This window comes from Chiloscyllium plagiosum, unplaced genomic scaffold, assembly GCF_037043375.1.
Source record: "Chiloscyllium plagiosum isolate Xiang-an unplaced genomic scaffold, Cpla_swu_hap1 HiC_scaffold_42, whole genome shotgun sequence".
NCBI classification, from domain to species: domain Eukaryota; kingdom Metazoa; phylum Chordata; class Chondrichthyes; order Orectolobiformes; family Hemiscylliidae; genus Chiloscyllium; species Chiloscyllium plagiosum.
Window position 1 is genome coordinate 12,523,743 of NW_028270180.1, and position 23,482 is coordinate 12,547,224.

Genomic DNA, 23,482 nt, shown 5'->3' on the forward strand with positions numbered 1-23,482 from the left:
GGATTCAAGGTCTACTCCAGGACTCAATGTTCAAGGAGGGTGTGATAATAACACAACCTGATCCTTCCAACATATCATTGGTAGCCGATAAGAGAGGGTCATCCTCATTCCTGGTCATCCATGTGATGGAAAGAACTATGGAGTTTTACCAGAGCTCTGGCACTACAGTGTGCATGTTATCATATGATCTGAACTCGGAGTGAACTATGACACAATGTCATCAATGTTAACACGACAAAATGCAAGACTGGTTTGATCATATCATCAATTCAAGCTTCCCTGACTTTTAATACTAATGAATTGATACATTGCCTGAGAAACAAATGATTTACATTGTAGGACCTTATTTTAATCATTTTTCTATTCTGAAGAGAGACAGTAAACAGCAGTAACATGTAAAAAGAAGTCAGCAATTAACAAAGAGGAATAACATATCTTACATTACCACAGATTATTGTAAATGCCTTTGCTTCTGCTCAGCACAGACTTTACATTCATGAAAGTCAGCCAGGATAAAAGGTGATCTCACTCGCATTAAGCCAGCGGTAAAGAAAATGCATAACAGATAAGAGCTTTTAATTAATGAATTCCTCTAATTACAGGTACTGCAAACTAGCTACTGAGATCTTGCTGCACTTGTATATATACGAAAGCATATTTTTTTCCTTTCTTTAACAATGGTTTTCTTTATAATTCACAGAAAAAAAACAAAGAATTTAAGATTTTCAGTGTTTTACCATGAGGAATAATATTAAATGAAATGAAAAAAAAAAGTCCAGGCCACCGCGGATATTTGTATGGTCTGTCTATTTAAGATCCAATATTTAAATAATTTATTATTTGCTATTTATGATCAGGTTTAAAGTATTCTGGGTGTAATTTGTTATCATTGTTGCTTCTTGAATTTTAATAATTTAATTGTCACAACTGCTGGTATTTATTTTTTGGGGGGGAATGGCGAGATTTTCTCTACTCCCCCCATCCTCCCTCCCTATTTTCTTTCTTGCCAGAGATGTAATTTAAATTAGAGATTGTATACACAAGCAGAACATGCCCTGTAATTCTGACAATTCAATGTAGTGTAAAAATGCAGTAGTTCTGTAGTTAATGCTATTCTGCTTCGACTGAAATAAAGCACAGTCCAGTGGAAAGCTTCACTTCTGTGTTGTGTTTCATTATTCAAAGATGTAATAAAAGGTCTTTGTCAGTCAATACATGCTGATTGACCACCCTGAAGATTAAGAAAAACTGAAAGAACTGTGGATGCTGTCAATCGGAAACGAAAACAAACATTTCTTCGGGTCTGGCAGCATCTGTGAAGAGAAATCAGAGTTCATTGTGTGACCCTTGCTCATAACTTTCCTGAAGATTAAGATATTAACTGTGCATTTCAGTGTATTCCTAGAATCTCTACAGTGTGGAAGCGGGCAGTTTGGCCTATTGAGTCCGCACCTACTCGCCGAAGAGCATCCCACCCAGATCCATTCGTCTAACCATATCCCTGTTGTCCTGCATTTCCCACAGCTAACCCACCTAGCCTGCACATCCCTGGACACTGTCAGCAACTGAGCATGGTCAGTCCACCCGACCTGCACCTCTTTGGACTGAGAGAGGAAACCAGAGAACCAAAGGAAACCCACGCAGACACAGGGAGAATGTGCAAACTCCACACAGGTAGTCGCCTGAGGGTGGAATCAAACATGGGTCCCTGGTGCTATGAGGTAGTAGTGCTAACCATATTAGACCAACATGGAAGCAAACCATCCAAGTGTAAGAGCTCTTTAAGATCTCTGCTTCTCCTTCAATTGTGGCCCTTTGCTTATCCCCTATTGTAAGCACATCACCACTCATGGTCATAGCATGGGCTACTTGGGCCCTATGCAACACTGTTCATTACACATTGTCAATTTGAAAAAGATCCATTTATGTCTACCCTTTGTTTTCTCTTAACCAACAAATTTACTCTCTGTTGTAAAATGCTGTATCCTTCAATATAAAGTTTTATTAGTCGCCATAACACAGGAAGAGGCCATTCAGCCCCTCAAATCTGTTTTGCCACTCATTGAGATCTGTGGCCTAACTCCGTATACCTTCCATTTGCCCATATCCTTTAAAACAAAAAGTAAAATCAGAAAATTATCTGTCTCAGGTTTAAAGTTAATAACTGATCTAGGATCCGTTGCCATTTGTGGACAAGATTCCAAACATCTACCACCCTCTTTGTGTGTAGAAGTGCATCCTAACATTTTTCCTGAATGGTCTGGTCCTACTTTTTAGGCTATGCCCCCAGTTGTCGATTTTCACCTACCCTGTCGCATCCTGTTGAAGTCTACAAGGTAGTAATCAGAACATCCATTAACCACCTAAATTCTAGAGAAAACAGGCCTAATTTTTATAATGTTTCCTCATAGCTTAACCCGTAACGTCCAAGTATCATTCTTATAAACCTACATCATATTCCTCCAAAGCCAATATACTGTCTTATGGTGTGGTGTCCAAATCTGCTTACTATACTCCAAATGGGGTTTATTGTTTAATATGGCACCTCATCAAATACCTCTTGGAACCTAGGTATCCACAGAGTTAACTGACTGGCCAAACATGATTTCCCTTTCACAAAACCATGTTGATTCTATCCCAGTTAGCTTCAACATACCCAGGTTACAACTTTTTAAATATTGGCATCTAAAATTTTCCCCATGGCAGGTGTGAACTAACAGGCCTGTAGTTTCCTGTCTCCCCTTTTTTGAATAAAGGAGTTACATTTACTATCTTCCCATTTAATGGGACCATCCCTGAAATCAATGGAAAATGAGAAGCAATGTATCAACTATCTCACTGATTACAACCTGAAGATGAAGTCTATCAGGACCTGAGCATTTATCTGCTCTGGTGGGGATCAGACCCCCCTCAAAATATTTTAATAAGATAGCCCAGACCCCAAGTTGTTCTCGTTTTAAATATAGATGTGAAGCACTGTGTTCCAGATGCAATAAACTACTTGATGTTAAGCAAAAAGCAATTTAAATACTATAGTTAAAAAACAAAAGAGGAATGTATTGGAACTATTGGAAAATATTCCAACTATTGGAAAACTTAACCGAATACAATACCTATTACTAATTAATGTTTCAATTTTGTAACATCCCATAAACACACCTCTTGGCAAAAAGACAAATTCAGGCAGAGATTTTTCCATGCAGTTCTCCAATCCAGGAGGAAGAAACATCAAGAGAAAATCCAGAGATTGTAGCAACCAAGAGACATTCACTGAAGCTTCTAACTCTTTTGAGACCACAAACAGCTTCTGCTGCTAAAGTTAAAATATAATAAGGTCTGGTCTGTGAGACAGCTGGTCACATGCTGTCTGCTTCCATTGGTCCAACTTTAAAAAGAAACACCCAAAGCCTCACAAGTTGTTTACTGAAGTTGTCTTCAGGAGCTAGTTCAACACCTCTACCTTACAACAAATAACCTCTTGCTCAATATCATTTGCTCCGACGATGATGCTTTTCCATAATTCCTCGCTCTATCCAACTTCCTGATTTATCACCGTTACTGGGATGTTAGCTCCATTCTCTAGTGAAGACTGATGCAAAATGCCAATTCAATTCACCTTTATTTTACATTATTAATCCACTAAACTCACATTCCACAGGACCAACACTTACTTCTTCTTTAAATATTTATCAAAACTCTTACTATTTGTTTTTGTTGTAACATGAGATTTCAAACCATGGATGGCCCAATGATTGTAGAACAATAATTCATTTTACTACTGGCATCAGATCACAAACAAGAAGGGAGATTAATGATAAAGAAGGAACTACTTATACTAAGTGCATTGAATGATTGTGTGTGTTATATTGCAGTGAGTTATTCCTTTTATGTTTGCCCTTTCCATTGATCCACTCTCTGCCAAAGCCAGACTTTCTTTCCAATGAGAGTCCATTGAACTGCTCCAGCTGCTCTCCGTAACTGTCATCACCTACTGGTGGACTTCCTGGAGGACTGTTTAGCTCACTTGTATTTTTTTCCCCTCGTATGTTTTAACTTAGCTGCCTTGCTGAGTGCCTTCAGGCACCATCGCTAGCTGGTGTATGGTCCAATTACACTGAGTTTCTGGCTTTTTCTCATGCTTATTAATTTTTTTTGTGTATTATTTGCTTTTTTAAAAGTATTCCGTTCAGACCGACCGGCTGTCTTTGCCAATTATGTTCTTTTTCTCTTAGTTTGAAACTACCTGAAACATTTCTAATTGACCAAAGATCCATTCCTTAGAATATCCAACTCCACATTCTCTTTAGCCCATCTTTGAAGTTGAATCTTCCACATCCTGTTCTTCATAGCTCTATCAGATATATCCTGTTCCCCAATAGCTTTCTTGAGATGATTCACACTGCAACGCAACTAATAATTTTGTTTTTTTTTCCAAATGAGATGAGAAACTACAGAGAGTTGTGAACACATTTCAATACATCACACAAGCCAACCTTCCATCCACTGACTCCATCTATATTTCTCACTGCCTTAGGAAGGCAACCAGCATCATCAGTACAACTCCCTCCCCACTCCACCCCCCCCCCCCCCCCCCCCCCCCCCCCCCCCACCCCAGCTATAATCTCTTCTGTTAGGCAAAAGATACAAAAGCTTAAATATACGCAGCAACAGGTTCAAGAACAGCTTCTTCCCCGCCGTTATTAGACTGCTGAATGGACCTCTCAAATTTCAAATCTAAGGTTGATTTTGCTTTTTGTACACCTTCAATGTAACCATAACTGAATATGCTTTGCGCTCTTCAATCACCCTATGATCTGTATGCCCTTGTTTGTTATGATCTGCCTGTACTGCATGCAAAACAAAACATTTCACTGTACTTAGGGATATGTGACAATATTAAATCAAATCAAATCAAGTCACACTTATTGCTATTTCATAAATTGCCTGAGTTGTCCTTGATTTCCCATACTGTACCCTGATGATACCTACACACTGTGGCACTAATGCCCGATCTGAGCTGTAAGCACTTTGCTTGCTTATAGCTTTCCCACCTTGCAAAATGTACCCAGCATTTTTATTCAATTCCCCCTAACAGACCATGCATGCTCAAGTATAGCAGAAAATCATTGAGTCCAATCAGAAGAGGCTCTTCCTCAACATGTAGTTTATTGCATGTCATTAACCCAGTATTCTGATTACCATCAGAACAGATTTAACCAACAATAAGCTTCTTTACAATTGCCCACTTCCCAATTGCTGATGTTTTCAGCCAAGATCCTAAGTCTAGTGACAAAGAAAACTGCAGATGCTGGAATCCTAAGTAGACAAGCAGGAGGCTGGAAGAACACAGTAAGCCAGGCAGCATCAGGAGGTGAAGAGTGTCCTGAAGGCACCATTGCAGAAAACCAAGAAATCTACTTACAAGTCCCAAAGGTACTTTGACAGTGATTAAGGGAAGGTAAACGTATAAGGTAGTGAGGTGTATGTGGACGGTCATAGGGGTTGTGCACGAGGCAGTTGAGAGGGCTAGCCGGCTGTAGTGCCTGATAGGTAAGATGTATGGGGTTCCATCAAAGTGGATGGATGGGCAACTTTAGGTGTTGGATCCAGGGTTTTGGTTCCTTCACAGTTGGGTCAAAAGGTGTTGTTATGGATGTGGATGTTGGATCTGTCAGATTCAGGTCAGGGTGGAGTCAACACATTTCAGTCAGGAGTATTTGGTTTTAGATTGGACAAGTTTGGGAGGCCTGTGCTTATCGTGGCTGGCAAGGTCAGGTTGCGGACTGTTGGTTATTGTAGAATTGGGAGTTCAGTCCAATTGATACCAGAGATATAAGTAGTTTGTAATCCTCTTCATTTTTGTTGGGTAGCTTAAGTCAGTCAAAACATTCTCTGACTCCAAGGGACTTTTTTAAAGACTTCCAGATGCCGGGGAATTGCTCATTGGAAGATTCAATTTCTCTGGCAATTCCCACAGAGTCAGTTGCACCATGGATTCTTCATGGTCCATGGATTCTTCATGGTCTCATTGCACAATTCCAGGCTAAGCTTCTCCAAAGACTTTCTGGTCATTGGGATATCTAGATCTTAGCCACTATAACTGCAAGGGAAACTTGGATGTTCAATCTTAATCCTTCAAGATGCAAATCTATGTACCCCCACCAAATCCATGCAATTTTGTTTATAAGAGGTCAGCATAACATTGAGGGTAGAAAGTCCTGTACTGTGCTGTATTGTTCTATATTGGTCAGTGATTAAGGTATCCCTCCACATCAACCCTTAGCAACAGCTATCACTCTGAAAGTGGCTTGGTGTCAAATTCTGTATGTATCCAAAAATCTGCAGATTAGGTGAATTGGCCAAGCAAAATTGACCAAAGTATTAGGTGCATTAGTCAGGGATAAACATAGGGTAGGGGAATGGGTCTGGGTGGGTTACTCTTCAGAGGATTGGTATGGACTTGTTGGGCTGAAGGGCCTGTTTCCATACTGTAGGGAATCTAATATAATCTAATCGAGTAACACCCCTGTAAAGTGCTTGGGACATTTTGCTACAATAAAGGAGCTTTATTAATGCAAATTACTGCTATGTTTCTCTTCAGTAAACACCCATCTGCCTTAATGTACCTCAATCTCCATTTACTGCTGATGTGAAAGCTAGAGATATTAATGGAGCTAGAATTCAGTGCTTTTTTTTCTTTTCTCTTCTCTTAAAAAAGGTATAGGCCAGACAACAAGAAGTAGTACCATCTTGCCTTGTAAGGGTCCAACTAAAGTGGAACTATTAACCCTAAAGGTTTTATTTCTCTTTTTCTGGGCAATGAAACACAATGGTATTTCCATATCAGAATCACAGTTTTTTCCAACTGCTTCACAATGCATGGCACTCTTATATGGCCTTGACTCGAGTTGCTATGGGTATATGAATAGGCAGAGTTTAGAGGGATATGGCCCAAGTGCTGGAAAATAGGACTAGATTAGCTTAGGATATTGGGTCGGCATGGACAAGTGGGACTGAAGGGTCTGTTTCCATACTGTACATGTCTATGACCCTACAGCAGTCTATATACTATCAGTAGACCAACAATGTCATGACGATGGGAATTCCAGGATTTTGACCCAATGTCAGTAAGGGAACAGTGATGTACTTCCAAGTCAGGATGGTGAGTGGCTTGGAGGGGAACTGGTATGGAGTTGTGTTCCCATTTTTCTGCTGCCCTTGTTACGGTCATGGGCTTAGAAGGTGCTGTAATTGGAAGGCTCTTTGGTGACTTTCATTGAGTTGTCAACATTTGATTTTCTTGCTGCTAACTACCTCACCCCACACTGCTATTGGTCATCTTAAATATCTATCATTTTTGAATATGATGACAATGTTTCACAACCTGGAACCTGGGCACAGATTCCAAACCAGATTTTGGATCTGGTTTCTTTTCTCTTATCTTAAAAAAAAGTATAGGACAGACGACAAGAAGCAGTACCATCTTGTCTTGTCAGTGTCCAACTAAATAGGAATCGATGCTGGTTTTTAGATTGGCCAGGTCACAGGTTGCTTGGATCATGGGAAAGGATGGGTTTCCTGAAACTGGTAACTTTTTGGCCTAATACTACAGCAATGCAACACCCAGTCCACCAAAATGGTTTGTTATTTTACTCATCTCAAGGGGCAGCACTGTGGCTTCATGGGCAGCGCTGTTGCCTCACAGTGCCAGGGGCCTGGGTTCGATCCTAGCCTTCAGTGGCTCTCTGTGTAGAGTTTTCACATTCTCCCCGTGTCTGTGTGGGTTTCCTCCAGGTGCTCTAGTTTCCTCCCACAGTCCAAAGACGTGCAAGTTAGGTGAATTGGCCTTGCAAAATTGCCTATAGTATCCAGGGATATGCAGGTCTGAACGGGGAGCAGACTTTAAAAACTCTGAGTCCCAGAGGAAAGGCATCTTTGTAATTCTCCTTCTCAAAGACCAGTGGAGAGGGATCTTTAAATATTTTTAGGACAGAGATGGACAGGTTCTCGATTGAGAAGGGAGTCCATAAATAATTGGGAAGTAGTTGGGAATGTCAAGTTGAGGTCACAATCAGATCAACCATGATCTTATGGACTAATGAAGCAGGGCAGGTGGGCCAAATGAGGTTAGAGTGGTGATGGAAAAGTACAGCAGGTCAGGCAGCATCTGAGAAGCAGGAAAATCGATGTTTCGGGCAAAAGCCCTTCATCAGGAACAGGGCCGTATGGCCTATCCTGGAATGAGTTCATATGTTCCTGTGTAACTAAACCAATTAAAAGACCACATTTCCAGTCAAAATTGTGCAAAATATTTATTTTTCGTACACATAATTTAATGAAACTGATGATATTTTCTTGTCAAACATACACAATACAGTCATACAAAAAAAGCACGATTATATGTATATTTAAAGATATATAAAACACCATTACAGCACTGATGCATCATGAAGGACAAACGGACGTCTTTCTTATCCTGGCTTTAAAAAAAGCTTTCTCTGCTGAAAATATTTATAAAGACTCCTTGCAAAAGCCAGGATAGGAAGATTGGGAATGATTGTGACAGGTCTCAAGTCTGTGGGGGAATCCTTTGGAATTTTTCTTAATCATCCCTCCAGGACTCAGCTTGTGTAAATCTGAGTTCCAATCACACGCATAATTTCCTTCTGGATTTTGGGATCCTGAGTGTTGATATTGGCATCACCAACTTGTCCATCTTCATACCTGCGAGGAACAATAACGTGAGCCTCAAAACTGCTGTCATGAAAAATGATGCTTATTTAAAGAAGCAATTCATGTTAAAAGGAAATGTTGGAACCACAAACTCTGTAGATTGTGTGAGGCACCTCTAATCTGAGATACTCAAGAGTTAAAGCATTTGCTTTAAATTGAATTGACACAGAACCTCATACCAATGTCTTCATTGCTGATAGCCCTTTAAGACGAAGGAGCACATTTTAAGATGAGAGGGGAGAGATCCAAAACAGACATGGGGCGACTCTTTTTTACACAGAGGGTTCACACGTGGAATGAACTTCCTGAGGAAGTGGTGGATGTGGGTATAATCACAATGTTTAAAAGACATTTGGATAACCACATGAATAGGCCTGGAAGACTGGAGCAGCTGAGAGTCAACGTGGAATGGGCTGGGGGCCATTCCAGGGAAAAAAAAGGTCTAGCCTATTCAGCCCATCCCCATAACTCAAACCCTCCTGTCCCGGCAACATCCATTTAAATGTTTTCTGCACCCTCTGAAGGTCAACAACATCCTTCCTATAGAAGGGCGATCAGAACTGAACACAGTATTCTAACAGTGGCCTCACCAATGTCCTGTACAGCTGCAACATGACATCCCAACTCCTGTACTCAATGTTCTGACCAATGAAGCCAAAAACCTTCTTCACCACCCTGTCTACCTATAGCTCCACTTTCAAGGAACTATGTCTCTTTGTTCAGCAATGCTGTAGTGAGGAAGGATAAGGCAGGATATAGATGAGTTGCAAAGTTGAGCAGACAAATGACAGATGGAGTCAAGATTAGAGTGGTGCTGGAAAAGCACAGCAGGTCAGGTAGCATCCGAGGGGCAGGAAAATCAACGTTTTGGTCAAAAACCCTTCGTCAGGAATCTGATGATTCATGTTAAAAGGAAATGATGATTCCTGATGAAGGGCTTTTGCTTGAAATGTTGATTTTCCTGCTCCTTGGATGCTGCCTGACCTGCTGTGCTTTTCCAGCACTACTCAAATCTTAACTCTGATCTCCAGCATCTGCAGTACTCACTTTTGCCTAAATGGCTGATGGAGTTTAAATCCAAACAAGTGTAAGCTGATGTATTTAGGAGGTCAAATGCAACTGCAGTCATATAGTACATGGCAGGACCCTCAGGAGCATTGATATACAGGGAGACCTTGGAGTCAAGGTCCATAGCTCCCTGAAAGTACAATACAAGTGGATAAGGTAGTCAAAAACAAGGTGGGTGTTATGCTTGCCTTCATCAGGCAGGACATTGAGTATAAATGTTGACAAGCCATGTTGCAGCTGTATAAGCCTTTAGTTAAGCCACATTTGGAATACTGTGTCCAGTTCTGGTTGCCACACTATAATAAGCATGTGAAGACTTTGAGAGAGTGCAAAAGTGGTTTACCAGGATATTGCCTGGATTGGAGTGTATTCGCCATAGGGAGAGGTTGGACAAATTTGGATTATTTTTGCTAGAGCACTGGAGGCTGAGGAGGTGAACTGATAGAAGTGTCTAAAATTATAGGAGGCATGGATAGGGTGGAAAGTCAGAGTCTTTTGCCCATCAATATCAAATACTGAGGGGCATGGGTTTAAGGTAAGAGGGGGAAGTTTAAAGATGTGTTGTGAGAGGGCAAGTTTGTCACAACCACATCCCTAGAAATACCAGACTATTTAGAATCTATTTGTCAACCTGCAGTTTCAATTCATAACCTCAAAATTGCTCATCCCAAACAGCAATGTCTAGGTTGATGTATCCATCAAGCATGTGGATGCACCAAGGATATGGCATAAGGTTAGTTTAGATGGCAGAGGAGAAATGTGATATCTTATTAGACACCATCAGGAATTCATTACTCATTAATACTCATTCAACACTAGACCTCGAGGACTAAGGGGACCGATGGACCAGTTGACGTGACATGAGTCAGAATCCTGAAATTAGGCCAAACACAATGAGATGATCACGATTATGTTGTTGATCCTACTCACACAAAAAAGAAGCGAGTGCAGACATGATCAGACACAGGGCAGACCCAGATGTTCCCATGTTTCTGGAGATCTTTTGAAGTTATAACTAAGAAAGAAAACAAGAAAGGAAACATTATCAAGGATCTGGTTAAAAGGAAGAATGCTTTCAGTCTCATTGACAATTTGTTTCAGTGCAAGTTCTTTGGCAATCTCAACTCATGTTCAAAATAGCGGAGTTTTCTGGAAAGTACAAACTGATGACCATTTTTCAAGTAGTTAGGCTTCTAATGATTGATATTATGAATAAAATGTCAAGGATTGGCCTAAATGTTCAGCACCATTTATGTCTCCTCAGATACTGAAACAGTCTATGTCGATATGCAGCAAGACCTGGATAGCATTCAGACTTGGGCACTTACAAGGCAAATTAAATTCATCATATACAAGTGTCAAGCAATGACCACCTCCAAAAAGAGAGATTCTAATCAGCTTACTATCACTGAACATCCCATTTTAAATTTCCTGTTAGTTAACAATGCCCAATTGCCTATTTATAACATGAATACTTGGATATCGTGGTAGATCGCTATATTCGAGGCATGTACTTCGTGCCGGTTTATCGAGAGTGACAGTTAAACAAAGTTTGCTGTACTAACTTTCTCACCTATCACTGCTGTCCTCACTAAAGCATTGTCCCTCAAAGCATTAACTTCAAAATTGTCATCTTCATAAGTTCTGCATGACTCTATATCCTCCAGCTCGACATCCCAGTTGGTCTCTTTCATTCATCGCTAGAGCCCCATAGCCTCCTCCTACTTGTGAACCTTTTGTCGCTCTGCACTCACAACTTCCTTTAGCAAAGATGCTCAGCCTTCTTGTATCCTCTTGAAAAGCTTCTTCAAAAAAAATCTGCCTCTTCTACCTTATGTCCTTCAGTCAATTCTCCCATATCAAATTAAAGGAGACCCGTTCTCCTCCCAGTTCCCATTCTGATGTGAAGCTCCATGAGATTTATGTGCAGGTTGTCCTCTTCTTTGGTCCTTCTATAGCTTTATGTGAACTATAACTATTTGCTAGTAAACTCTTATTCACATCCTCATCAGAAATCTAGAACATTCCGAAAGGGGCACTCATGCTCAACTTAACAAATTGCAAAATGATAAAAATAACAATACCAAGCCAACCATTTCAATAAAACATATTTGACTTGTGCATTTTTTTTTAAACTTTGGACTACATTCAATCTAGTCAAAAATGATAAGGTAATTTACTAGTAGCTGATTCTAACAACTAACTTGAGGCAAAGTGGCGACAAATGTCACTGGATGTGTAGTTGAAAGATAGAATATGTGAGCAGAAGTACGCCATTTCGCCCATTGAGCTTGCTCTGCCATCCAATATGATCATCCAACCTCAGTCCCCTGTTCCCACTTTCACCCTTCTTTTCCTTTAGCACTAAGAAATACATCTGACTCCTTCTTACAAACATTTAATATTTTGGCCTCAACTACATTCGGTGGCAGACAATTCCACAGAAGACGAAGAGGAGATTTGATATTAATCTTCAAAATCATGAAGGGCTGGATGGCGTAGGTAGGGAGAAACTATTCCCATTCATAAGTAAGTAAGAGGTCACAGATTTAAAGTAACAAATGCTAGATAAGAAATAAATATCTTTTCACATAGTGAATAGTTAGGGTATGATATGCACTGCCTGGCAGAGGCAGATTCAATTGAGACATTCAAAATGGCATTAAATGACCATTTAGGTGGAAATAATGTGCAAGGATATGTGGAAAAGACAGGAGAAGGAGGCTAAGTCATGATATTCATTTGGAGAGCCAATACAGACAAGATGGGCTAAATGATCCCTTTCTGCAGCATGACCATTCCATGATTCATCTGAAATTAGAATTTAAGAAAATAAAAATAAAAATAAATTAGGTAAAAGCCCTTCTGGTTCATTAATATCCTTTAGGGAAAGAAACTGTCATCCTTACCTGGTCTGGCCTACATGTGACTCCACACCCACAGCATGTGTTTGACTCTTAATTGTCCTCAGGACAATAAATGCTGGCCTAGCTAGAGGCACACATATCCCATGCATCAATCATAAAACATGTAAATATTTGAAAATGGACTGTACCAAGCAGGCAGCCGATCATGCAATTGCTCTCTGCTGTGGTTGAAGTTGAACTTGTGGAGTAAGTAAGGAAGTTTTACAATGGTAACTGCTCTTGATTCCTAAAACATTATTTCGGCTGTGAAATTGTGGGTAAACATATCAAACAGAGATAACAAATTTGAGTGATTTGGCAAATGTCAGTACACAAGCTTAAAAAGAGGAGCCTTGTTCACCCTCCTCAAGAATGACTTCACTCATCACCATGGGGACACGTGGCCGGCTCATTGTCAGTATTCATTGACAGCTCTTGTCAGTGATGGTCCTACATTGTCTTCTCTTTTCAGGGAGTGGCTGAAGAAGCTAGCTCCAAGTCTACTTCAGCCAAAGCAGGAATTGAAATCTGCTGTTGACATTATTTGGAACCACAGGCTGACCATCTAATCTAACTGGCCCCAGCAATTATTTCACAAATAGGAAAAAAGAGAGCTCTGGTGATAATCTCTTGACGTGGCAACATACTGCCGACACTATGTGAAGGAATCATCGGAGGAGACCATTGAGCCCATCACATCTACACTGTATCTCCAAAGAAGAAATTTACTGAGTGCCACTCCTCTGCCTTCTCCTCAAAGTATTGAACATTCTTCCTTTTCAGCTCATAACCCAAGTTCCTCTTACGGTCTCAATTCAATCGGCATCCACCACAGTGTTAAGCAGTGTGTCTAGACCCCAAACGTTCCCTACATGAAAAAGATTTTCCTTACGTTGTCATTATTTCTTTTGCCTCATGTCCACACCCTCTTGTTTTTGATGCTTCCATTAGTGGGAAAACTAGCTACTCTACCAGCACCCCTCTTGATTTTGAACACCTTTATCAAATCTCCTTCAACCTCCTCTTCTCTGAAGAGAAACAGCCCCAACATCTCCAATCTCTCCACATAACTGAAGTTCCTAATCCCTGGAACCATTGCTGTGAATTCTTTCTGCACTCAAATACAAACTGCGATGGCCCTAACTGGACACAATACTCCAGTTCAGACTGAGCTTGTGTTTTATAGAAATGCAACTAGCTTTTGTACTCTGTGCCTCTGTTAATGAAACCTTGGAGGTTGCATGTTAGGAAGTAAAGATGATTCATACCTTCACAAAGTGCTATACAGTTTAGGTTTCGACTCTGTAGAAATCTGGACTGAATCGGTCTCGTCTGTAGGAGGAACATGAAAATATTAGTCAAGTGAAAACAGAAGAAATAATTGAAACTGTGTGCACTGGGAGATTTTCAATCTTTTCATTTCACTATTATTGTTGTTGGATGTGGGAGTAATGAATGGATTCTCATTTTATTTGTTACCCTTCTTCTGCCCTTGTACTAAGTGGAGGACAGTTAAGAATCAACCACATTGCTGTGGGTCTGAAGCCACTTGTCAGCCAGACCAGGTAAGGACAGTAGATTTCCTTTCCTAATGGACATTAATGAACCAAGTGGGTTATTAGTTTCATGGTCACCATTATTATAACTAGATTAGATTACTTACAGTGTGGAAACAGGCCCTTCGGCCCAACAAGTCCACACTGACCCTCTGAAGAGCAACCCACCCAGACCCATTCCACTACATTTACCCCTTCACCTAACACTACAGGCAATTTAGCATGGCCAATTCACCTAACCTGCACATTTTTGGACTGTGGGAGGAAAGCAGAGTACCTGGAGGAAACCCACGCAGACACAGGGAGAACGTGCAAACTCCACACAGATAGTTGCCTGAGGTGGGAATTGAACCCGGGTCTCTGGTGCTGTGAGGCAGCAGTGCTAACCACTGTGCCACTGTGCCGCCCATGAGATTTATTAATTTAACAAAACTTCCAGCAGCTGCCAAGATTTATACCTATGTCCCCAGAATGTTCATCTGAATTCTAACAAGATTACTACATCAATGTCTCACCCTTTAAAAGACAGTGTGTCACTGCTATCTTAATACTGCAGGACCATTGCTTCATCCTCCAATCTCTCCACTGCGTATGTTGTTATGTTTCTAGTTAATTGACAATGAGGGAGAGGAAAATGACAAGCTGCTCCAATAAGACGATCCTACACTCGGACAGCTGGAGAGGTTGTGACTGGACGCTTTCCTATTCCTACCCAAAAGCCGGGCCTGGAAGAGGCGAAACAAACCATGGAGATCAATCCAAGGTCTGTAAGATGCCACAAACAGTGGAAACCAGGAGATGAAGGAAGCTGTGTAACTTTGGCCAGTCTGTTACCCTCCTCACAACACTTTAAATGCATACACTCGGGGGACAAAGTATAGACAGGAAGGCCAGCACAGGAAGGTCTAGCATAACTGACCTGCGAGCCCAGTCAGACCACATGTGGAAGGTCCCTGCACTGATCTATTGCAGACCCTTCAAAGCGAGACTGTAATGTTTAGCTTTCTTACTTTTTTAACTTATACTATGAATAACTGGAAGGTAATGTAACTTTTTTGTTTACTTTATTTCTCTATTTTGTACCTAAGATTTGGATCGAGGTACTTTGTACCGAAGATGGCATCATGTGAACTTGTCACTGTACTCCTGTACTTCTGTATTTGAGTACACATGACAATAAACCTAATTCTAAAATTCTAAATTCCTTGCTTTATGAAGCAATGAGTTATTGATGGTAACCCGATAGCCATCTTAAGCCTTGATCTGAATAGACAGGCCTTGACTCACCAAGTTTTTCAGAACCCCAAAAAGGACTCTGACAGACATGATCTGACAGCATACCCAGCCAAGTGGTGCACAGGGAGTAAGAGAACGCTGTACTGAATTAGGCTACGCAGGCACCTTCACTTCCTCCCAGAGCACGGTCTGCTCAGTCCTCCAGTGAGAGGAACAGACGCCATTGTAGCTGCTGAGTTCAGACATCAAGTTTTCAAGAACTCCTCAGACACCTCAGAAAAAGGATCTTCAAGTCAATAGGTCTGCAATAACAACTGACTGTTCTTGCTTTTATCGTTATCCATTCTTACTTCTACTCTTTGTATCTGTATTTTAGCAGACAGCTGTCACTTTTTTTTATTTTGTAATTTTCAACAGTAGTTGCGAAATAGGTTAGATTAGATTCCCTACAGTGTGGAAACAGGCGCTTTGGCCCAACAAGTCCACACTGACCCTCTGAAGAGTAACCCACCCAGACACATTTCCCTCTGACTAATGCATCTAACACTATGGGCAACTTAGCATGGCCAATTCACCTAACCTGCACATTTTTGGACTGTGGAAGGAAACCAGAGCACCCGGAGGAAACCCACGCAGACACGGGGAGAATGTGCAAACTCCACACAGACAGTTGCCTGAGACTGGAATTGAACCTGGGACCCTGGTGCTGTGAGGCAGCAGTGCTAACCACTGAGCCGCCATGCCGCCCCTAAACTAACCTATGAACTTGTTCCAGATTATAGCTCTTTCAATTGGAACACATCAGCAAGAAAAAGCTAAAGGATGCTTCTTTCCTGAAGAAGGGTTATACCGGAAATGCTGCCTGCCTTGCTGGGTTCTTCCAGCCTCCTGCTTGTCTACAATGGATACTACAGCAGCAGTACAAAGTGGCAGATCACTGACCACTCTACGAACATGCTTGGTGTAGTCACAACAGTGAGATAGTCGATAAATTTCAGTCCAGAAAACTTTAATCTTGTAGATGACCCTATTGCCTGAGGCAATAAATCAGTAGTCGAGAGTGTGGTGCTGGAAGGACTTCCTGATGAAGGGCTTATGCCCAAACTGTCGAATCTCCTGCTCCTCGGATGCTACCTGACCAGCTGTTTTTTTCCAGCACCACACACTCGACTCTGATCTCCAGCATTGCTGTCCTCACTTTCTCACAATAGAGCAGCAGCCTTAGAGATTCAAAGCAAATATGCAGCTGAACATCAGATCTGAGCCCCAGATTCTAGACTACAGAATCAGATGACGCTGACCTGCTTAGATCCCAAGCCGACTTCCCGTGACTTCCACTCAATCACCCACCTGGACAAGAAGCCTGACGCAAGTTGGTTAATGGACAGTTGCAGAGCTTTGCAGACAGACTCCATTCTTGCAGAGACCAACAAGGAAATTGGGTACTAATACCTGGGGAATTGTGTTCATCCGGTTATAACGGAGTACCAGCTCATCCTTTGATGGCATGCGATGCTGTCCTTTGCCCATTCCTAGAAAGTAAGCAACAGTTTACTACATTTCTTTTCCAATAGAAAATAAAATGGTTATCAATCTCAGCAAACAGATAAAGGAAATGGCAGCAAAATGCAGTGGGATACAGGCTCTAATTGGGTAGGGATTGTGCACAGATGCTATCCACTTTCTTGTTTTAATGCAGCCTTTGAAAGAAGCACACCAAGTCTGCTTCTGTGCAGGACTCATGTTTGGAATACTGCTGTTCAGAAAACACACTTCAAAGTGTCTATATACATATTGGTTTTGAATCTATTAACCCACATGGATACACAAATTCACCAGTAGCTGGTTTGTTGTGACCTTCTGTTTTTAACATGAGACGTAACATTAAAAGAAAATACAGGAGGACTTTGAGTAGCAAGGTGAATATTTAGACTCTAAACCCTACATCCCAAACTCTATTCAATTGCCTTTGATCAATCTCCTCAAATGTATTAGTTAATTGGGTTAATAGCACTAACATTCTAGTGTTCAATAAATAAGCAAAGCCAGAAAAGTGAACATTTATGACTATTTCCGAAGAGAAAAAGACAGGCTACACAAGGTTTTCACTTTGCGCTCATCAGGACAAATGCAAGAATGGAAAATTTCAATGATCACAATAATTTAGACTGCAGGAGAAAATGGTGCTGTCTGATTGGCAAATCAACCAAAGATGGACAAAAATGTTGCAATGGTGAAACCAATGAGGAATTACAGTCTCCCAAGACCCTGGGCAATTTAAAAACAAAAGGAAAGATTTAAATATATTTTTATTGACTGCCACACACTAAATTTGCCAGTTTGTTTGCAACCGAATCTAGTCTAATTTCTGTTTGTTTGTTGATAATGTTGCTCAGTAACATGATGCCTCATTGGATGGCTGCCTCACCAATTGGAATACAGAGTAGGCAAGGTCCGGATTCAGTTACTGGTCTGAGCTGAGGTGACTGGTCTTGACTTCAGTGACAGTGGTAGTTGGACAGTTTATCTATAGTTTGGTCAACCTTAGAAAACAGGGTAGATGTTCAGCCCACAGTCCCCATTCTTAATCAGCAGCAGGTTTTTTTTTGTGGGAATTTAGACTGGAGACAATAACCAAAAGGCAGTAAATACAGTTGAAACTTCCACTGCTTTTACATTGCCAACGAATTTAAGTTATATTTATGATGGGGGTCCATTTCTGAACAATGTTTTAAGGCAAGAAAGTACTGTGAAACTAATGCACAAACATTTTTAATCCATTCCCCAGCTCTTTAAGATATGTAAATCCACTTATATTGAATGGTTTAATGTTTTCATTGAAACAAGTGGAGAAATGCCTTGTAAACATATTAAGCTATCATGTGCTAATGTAGTCACTAATATAAACTATAAATTTTATTAGCTTGTGTGGTTGTGTGCTCTGCCACTCGGATTATAAGAACTAGGAGCAGGAGTAGGCTCTTCTGCCCATTGAGCCTGCTCCACCATTCAAGAAGATCATGGCTGATAGAATTGTACCCTACTTGCCTGCTTGTCCCCTATGACCCTTGATTCCCTTCCCAATCAAAACATTGAACTCAGCCTAAATGGGAGACATCTCATGTTGGCATGGTACCACCTGAACATTCACCCAGGAGAGGTCAAAGCTCAGTCAAGCCCCCTCAGAATCTTAAATGCTTCAACAAGATTGCCTCTCATTCTTCTGAAACCTCTTGAGCATAGGCAAACTGCTCACCACTTTCTCAAATGCCAAACCACTCATTCCAAGAACCAGTCCAGTGAGATTTCACTAAATTGCTTTCAATGCAATTGTACTTTTCCTTAAATACAGGAAAGGGCAGTAAAACTGTTCACAGTTTTTTTTATTCAATCACTGATGTGGGTGTCACTGGTTAGACCAGCGATTATTGTCCCTAATAGCCCAGAGGGCAGTTCAGAGTCAACCACATTGCCATGTGTCTGGAGTCACAAGTAGCCCAGACCAGGTGAGATAATAAATTCCTTCCCTAAAGGGCATTAGTGAACCAGATGGGTTTTTCAAATAATCAACAATGGTTTCATGATTCATCATTAGACACTGAAGTCCAGATTTTTTGTTGAATTAAAATTCCACCATCTGCCATGGCAGGATTTGAATCCGGGTCCCCAGAATGTTACCTGGGTCTTTGGATTAACAATCTAATGATAATACCACTAGGCCATTGTTGGGAAAGTCCATCTACTTCACCAATGATTTTTAGGGAAGGAAATGCCATCTTTACCTGCTCAGGCTGACACGTGACTCCAGACCCAAAGCAATGTGGTTGACTCTTAACTTCCTCTAGGGCAATTAAGGACAGGTAATTTATATTGGCCTAGTGTGAATCTCATGAATTAATAGAAGGAAAAAAACCTCTTGTTTAGCAATGTTGAACCACTGTACCAAGCTGATGTACTAATCCGAAATGGAATCCACTCAGAACCTCAATACAATTGAGGCTCAGTGGTTAGCACTGCTACCTCACAGCACCAAGGACCCGGGTTCAATTCTCACCTCGGGCAACTGTCTGTGTGGAGTTTGCACATTCTCCCCGTGTCTGTGTGGGTTTCCTCCGGGTGCTCTGGTTTCCTCGTGCAGGTCAGGTAAATTGGTCATGCTAAATTGCCCATAGTGTTAGGTGCATTAGTCAGGGGTGAATGTGGGGGAATGGGCTGCTCTTTGGAGGGTCGGTGTGGACTTGTTCGGCTGAAGGGCCTGTTTCCACACTTTAGTGAATCTAATCTAAAACAATTTATGTCCTAATCGAGAACAATGAAGCTAACTTTTCATTTATATTGATTATCCCCTCTTGGAATAAACCCACATCAGTTTTTGCAGTGGGGTAAATCAAAATGATTGACCATTTGTAAAACAAGCAGAAGAACTATATTTAAGAACTGGTGACGGATTAAACTTGATCTAGACCAGCTGAAGGGAGGTGCAGAGAAGAGTCACTTACCTGAGTATCCAAAAGAAATGCTGGAGATTGGGCTCAGATAGATTCCTTTGCCATAGGCTGCACCGTGCAGCTTGTAAGAGACAGCAGTGTGATCGTTACGACTATAGGTGAGCAAATACTTGGACTGTAATCAAAGGCTTAAGTATATCATAACATTTGCACGGACAGCAAGCTGCATGGAATATGAATGGTATACCTTGTACTCTAAAGCAAATGGAGCTTTGACCAAAAAGAAAGTACTCAGGAGGGAGAACTGTTAATGTTAATTAGCCTCTATTATTGACAATTGGGAAACTTCATTGTTCTCTTCTATGGCTTCCCCTTTGTCCTGATAATCTTTCTATGATTGTTTGGAAGAAAGCTATAGTTAATTGCAGCAGCAGTTTGTATATTAGGACTTTGAGCTATCATTCTGATGTTAGAAACTGGAGTCTCAAGGCTCCTTATCCTCCCCTCCCTCTTGCTGAATACTGGTGTGCCATTAAGCCCACAGCCTCGCAGCAACACTCTGTGTGTGAGGTTCTCTTCCCACTTCCTTTTGGCTCACCACAGCCTTTCCTGCTTCACTATACTCCTTAAAACCTCACTCTTTGACCAGTCAGTTGGTCACCTCCATCAAGGCTTCTTCCGACTCCTGCTCCACACATTCAATCACTGGTATCAGTTTTTACTGGGTGGGTAGAGTGGGTGTTGAGTGGAGTTGGTGATAAGAGAAGGGTCATCAAGCAGGAGATGCTGTCATCTCATCCTAGTACGGATGCGCTTCCTGACAGCTGGCATCAATACGAGATTACAGCAAGCTCGAGGTTCAGGCTATTACATGTCTCTCCTGATTAGTGTGTGGATCTCAGAGGAGAGAGGAAGCACCTGTGAAAGGTAGCTAGCCTGAGGCTGGGGAGAAACATACAAAGGAGAACAGCATTCAATCAAAGGTAGTGCTCGTGGAGTCGAGAGTGTAGAGCTGGAAAAGGTCAGGCACCATCTGAGGAGCAGGGTGTTTCAGGCATAAGCCCTTCATCATGCTTGTGACCAATACCCTGCTAGATGGAGAACATAACACCACAGATACAAAAATCACAACATCTAATCTGAAGTCCTGCATAGGTGCAGGAAAAAAGGGATAGGGGGGAAATGTACAAGTGACATTTATGGACCCAGCAGCCTCTTAGCAGTAAATAAGGGGGTCACTTGGCTCAATTGACTTGATGACTGGTTTGCGATATCGTGATGCCATCTGTTTGGGTTCAATTTCCAGTTGTGGTTATCATGAAGGACCCACCTTCTCACTTTTGCCCCTTTGACTGACCTGCGGTCACCCTCAGGTTAAACTCAAAACCAGCCGTCTCTCTCTGATGAGAGGGAAGCTATTGGGACTATGGTGACTTTAAACAGTAAGTACAGCAACACATGACAATACAGTTTAGATAATTACTGCCTTAACACTTCAATTGTAGGTACCAGTGGCACAACAAGTTGAAACCCGCTGTTGCTTATCCTTAATTTGAGACTGTAGCTGTGCAGCCTGCTTCCCTAGTGAGGTGGTGCTGTCCTGGGGGCAGCCCAGCTCCTCAGTTACAGTCAGTCTGCAGTGAAACATATGTTACAGAAGTTAGAATTCTGCAGTAGAAATATTCTCCAGTGTCACTGGAATCATTTGTGCAAATGTGTGAAATTATGCATGCGCAGTTGGTTCTAAGGTGCCCATTTTGAATGCGTTGGGAGCACATACCCCATTATTCAAAAGCAATCTGGCACCTGAGTTGACATTTGGTTGCCTAGATTCATCTCACATTAGGTTCACACAGCACAAGGTTATAGTCCAAGAGGTTTAGTTGAAAGTACAGGCTTTTAGAACGCTGCTCCTTCATCAGGTAACTAATGGGATATGAGTTACCAGACAAAAGAGTAGCACTCCAAAAGCTGTTGGACTATAACCTGGTGTCATGTGATTATTAACTTTATCCACCCCAGTCCAACACTGGCACCTCCATATCATTGAATTTTGTTCTAAGGGTAGTTTTTAGAGGAAACATGGCCACAGTTTGCGTTTAATACCATAAAGAGTATAATTCCAAAGCAGCGACAGATTTGACATTAAAAATAATCATTTGTTGGCAGGGGCAGATCAATTAGAAGCTACTTGAAGGTGCCAAAAGTGCAGATAATCCAATTCTCTCTCTGCAATAACCAATATCCAATAACAGTGCTACACCTATGCAAAACACACACTGACAGAGCTGGACAGGGTCAACAGGGAAAGGTTGCAATGACAATAGTATCAGATGTCAGACCAGTTCGCTGTCCTATTATACTCTATGGTTAGCTCCTCACTGTCATTTTAACATGGTCATCTTAGAGGTTTATAGTGTAGAATTCAGCCCAAAGCCTTTGTATCAATTCGCTGAAAACTAACATAGGCACTCTCTTTCACCACATCATTTCATTTCTTAAGTTTATTTTTCAAATATCTATCAATTTTTTTTAAAACTTACAATGGATCCTACCTCGACTGTTTCTGGGTGTACACCCCACTCCCTAAATGCTCTCTTTGTTAAAAATAAAATTCCTTTGACTGACTAACCTCACCCTTTCATGCTTTTGGCTATTTTAAAATACATTGTCAGTTCAGTTAATGAGTGGAAATAAACTAACTCGTCAACATCCTTAATAATTTTAAACATCTTGGTCAGATCTGTTCTTACCCTCTCTTTCCCCATCTTCTCTTTTATAATGGAAGCCTAGTTTTACTCACATGAATCTCATCTGCAATCTCTCCATCTTTTGAATGCAGGCTAATAAGCTGCAGTGTTCTAACTGAGAGAAAGTTCTTGCGATAGTAAGAATATAATTAATCTTCTTTTATACCATTCACAAGGGAATACTTACTTGTAATTTTGTATAAGAAGCATTGACGAGGCCATTTCTCAGAATAGAATGCCAGTTCTCAATGTGCGATCCACTGTTACAGGATGAAAGAGAGAAACAATGTTAAGCACAAATTCATTACACAGTAAAGCCATTCAATCTTCAACACTATTACTGATTGATAGGATTAATTATGTTTGTCTGTACATCTTGAAGGAAGCAAACGCACAGCTTTCTCTAGAACAGTAATCCTGACGAGTGTCATAGCAAACGGCTTTTGAAGAGTAAACTGATGACAGTCTTGCCTTTGAGTCAGCAGGTTACAGGTCCTCTCTAGCATTTATGCACACAACCTGGGGTTTGCATGCTAATGGAAGAGAGCAGTATTGGCAGATCTGCCATAGATTGGCTTGTCATGGCCTTATTACCCTATTCACATGGATCTGAAATATTTCATGAAGAGGAGAAAATTTGATGCATCTTCTGTTCATCCTGCAAACTACCAAAAACAAATTAATGCAGAGCATTGACTGAGAGCATTTGGCCCTTTGGGATGGTTTAACCCACCTTAACAGCCTCCTTTATTCATCCAACTTTATCAGTTTATCATTCTATTCCT

At 41.1% G+C, this 23,482-nt stretch overlaps 1 protein-coding gene across 12 annotated transcripts in view; it reads right to left on the reverse strand.

Moving 5' to 3' along the window:
- Positions 1-8,299: 8,299 nt before the first annotated feature.
- Positions 8,300-23,482, reverse strand: part of LOC122542474 (protein mono-ADP-ribosyltransferase PARP6) — a 159,891-nt gene continuing 144,708 nt past the window's right edge. For 4 of the 12 annotated variants that reach the window (XM_043680217.2, XM_043680216.2, XM_043680214.2 and 1 more), the window contains 6 exons: positions 22,885-22,957; positions 19,999-20,068; positions 16,952-17,031; positions 13,976-14,039; positions 10,732-10,816; positions 8,300-8,724 (listed from right to left, as the gene is read on the reverse strand). In XM_043680217.2, coding sequence (XP_043536152.1) covers positions 8,622-8,724; positions 10,732-10,816; positions 13,976-14,039; positions 16,952-17,031; positions 19,999-20,068; positions 22,885-22,957 — 475 coding nt within the window. In that variant the 3' untranslated portion in view covers positions 8,300-8,621. Of the gene's footprint in view, positions 8,725-10,731; positions 10,817-13,975; positions 14,040-16,849; positions 17,032-19,998; positions 20,100-22,884; positions 22,958-23,482 lie in introns of those variants that run through there. The other 8 variants (XM_043680215.2, XM_043680213.2, XM_043680211.2 and 5 more) reach the window with 5 other exon arrangements.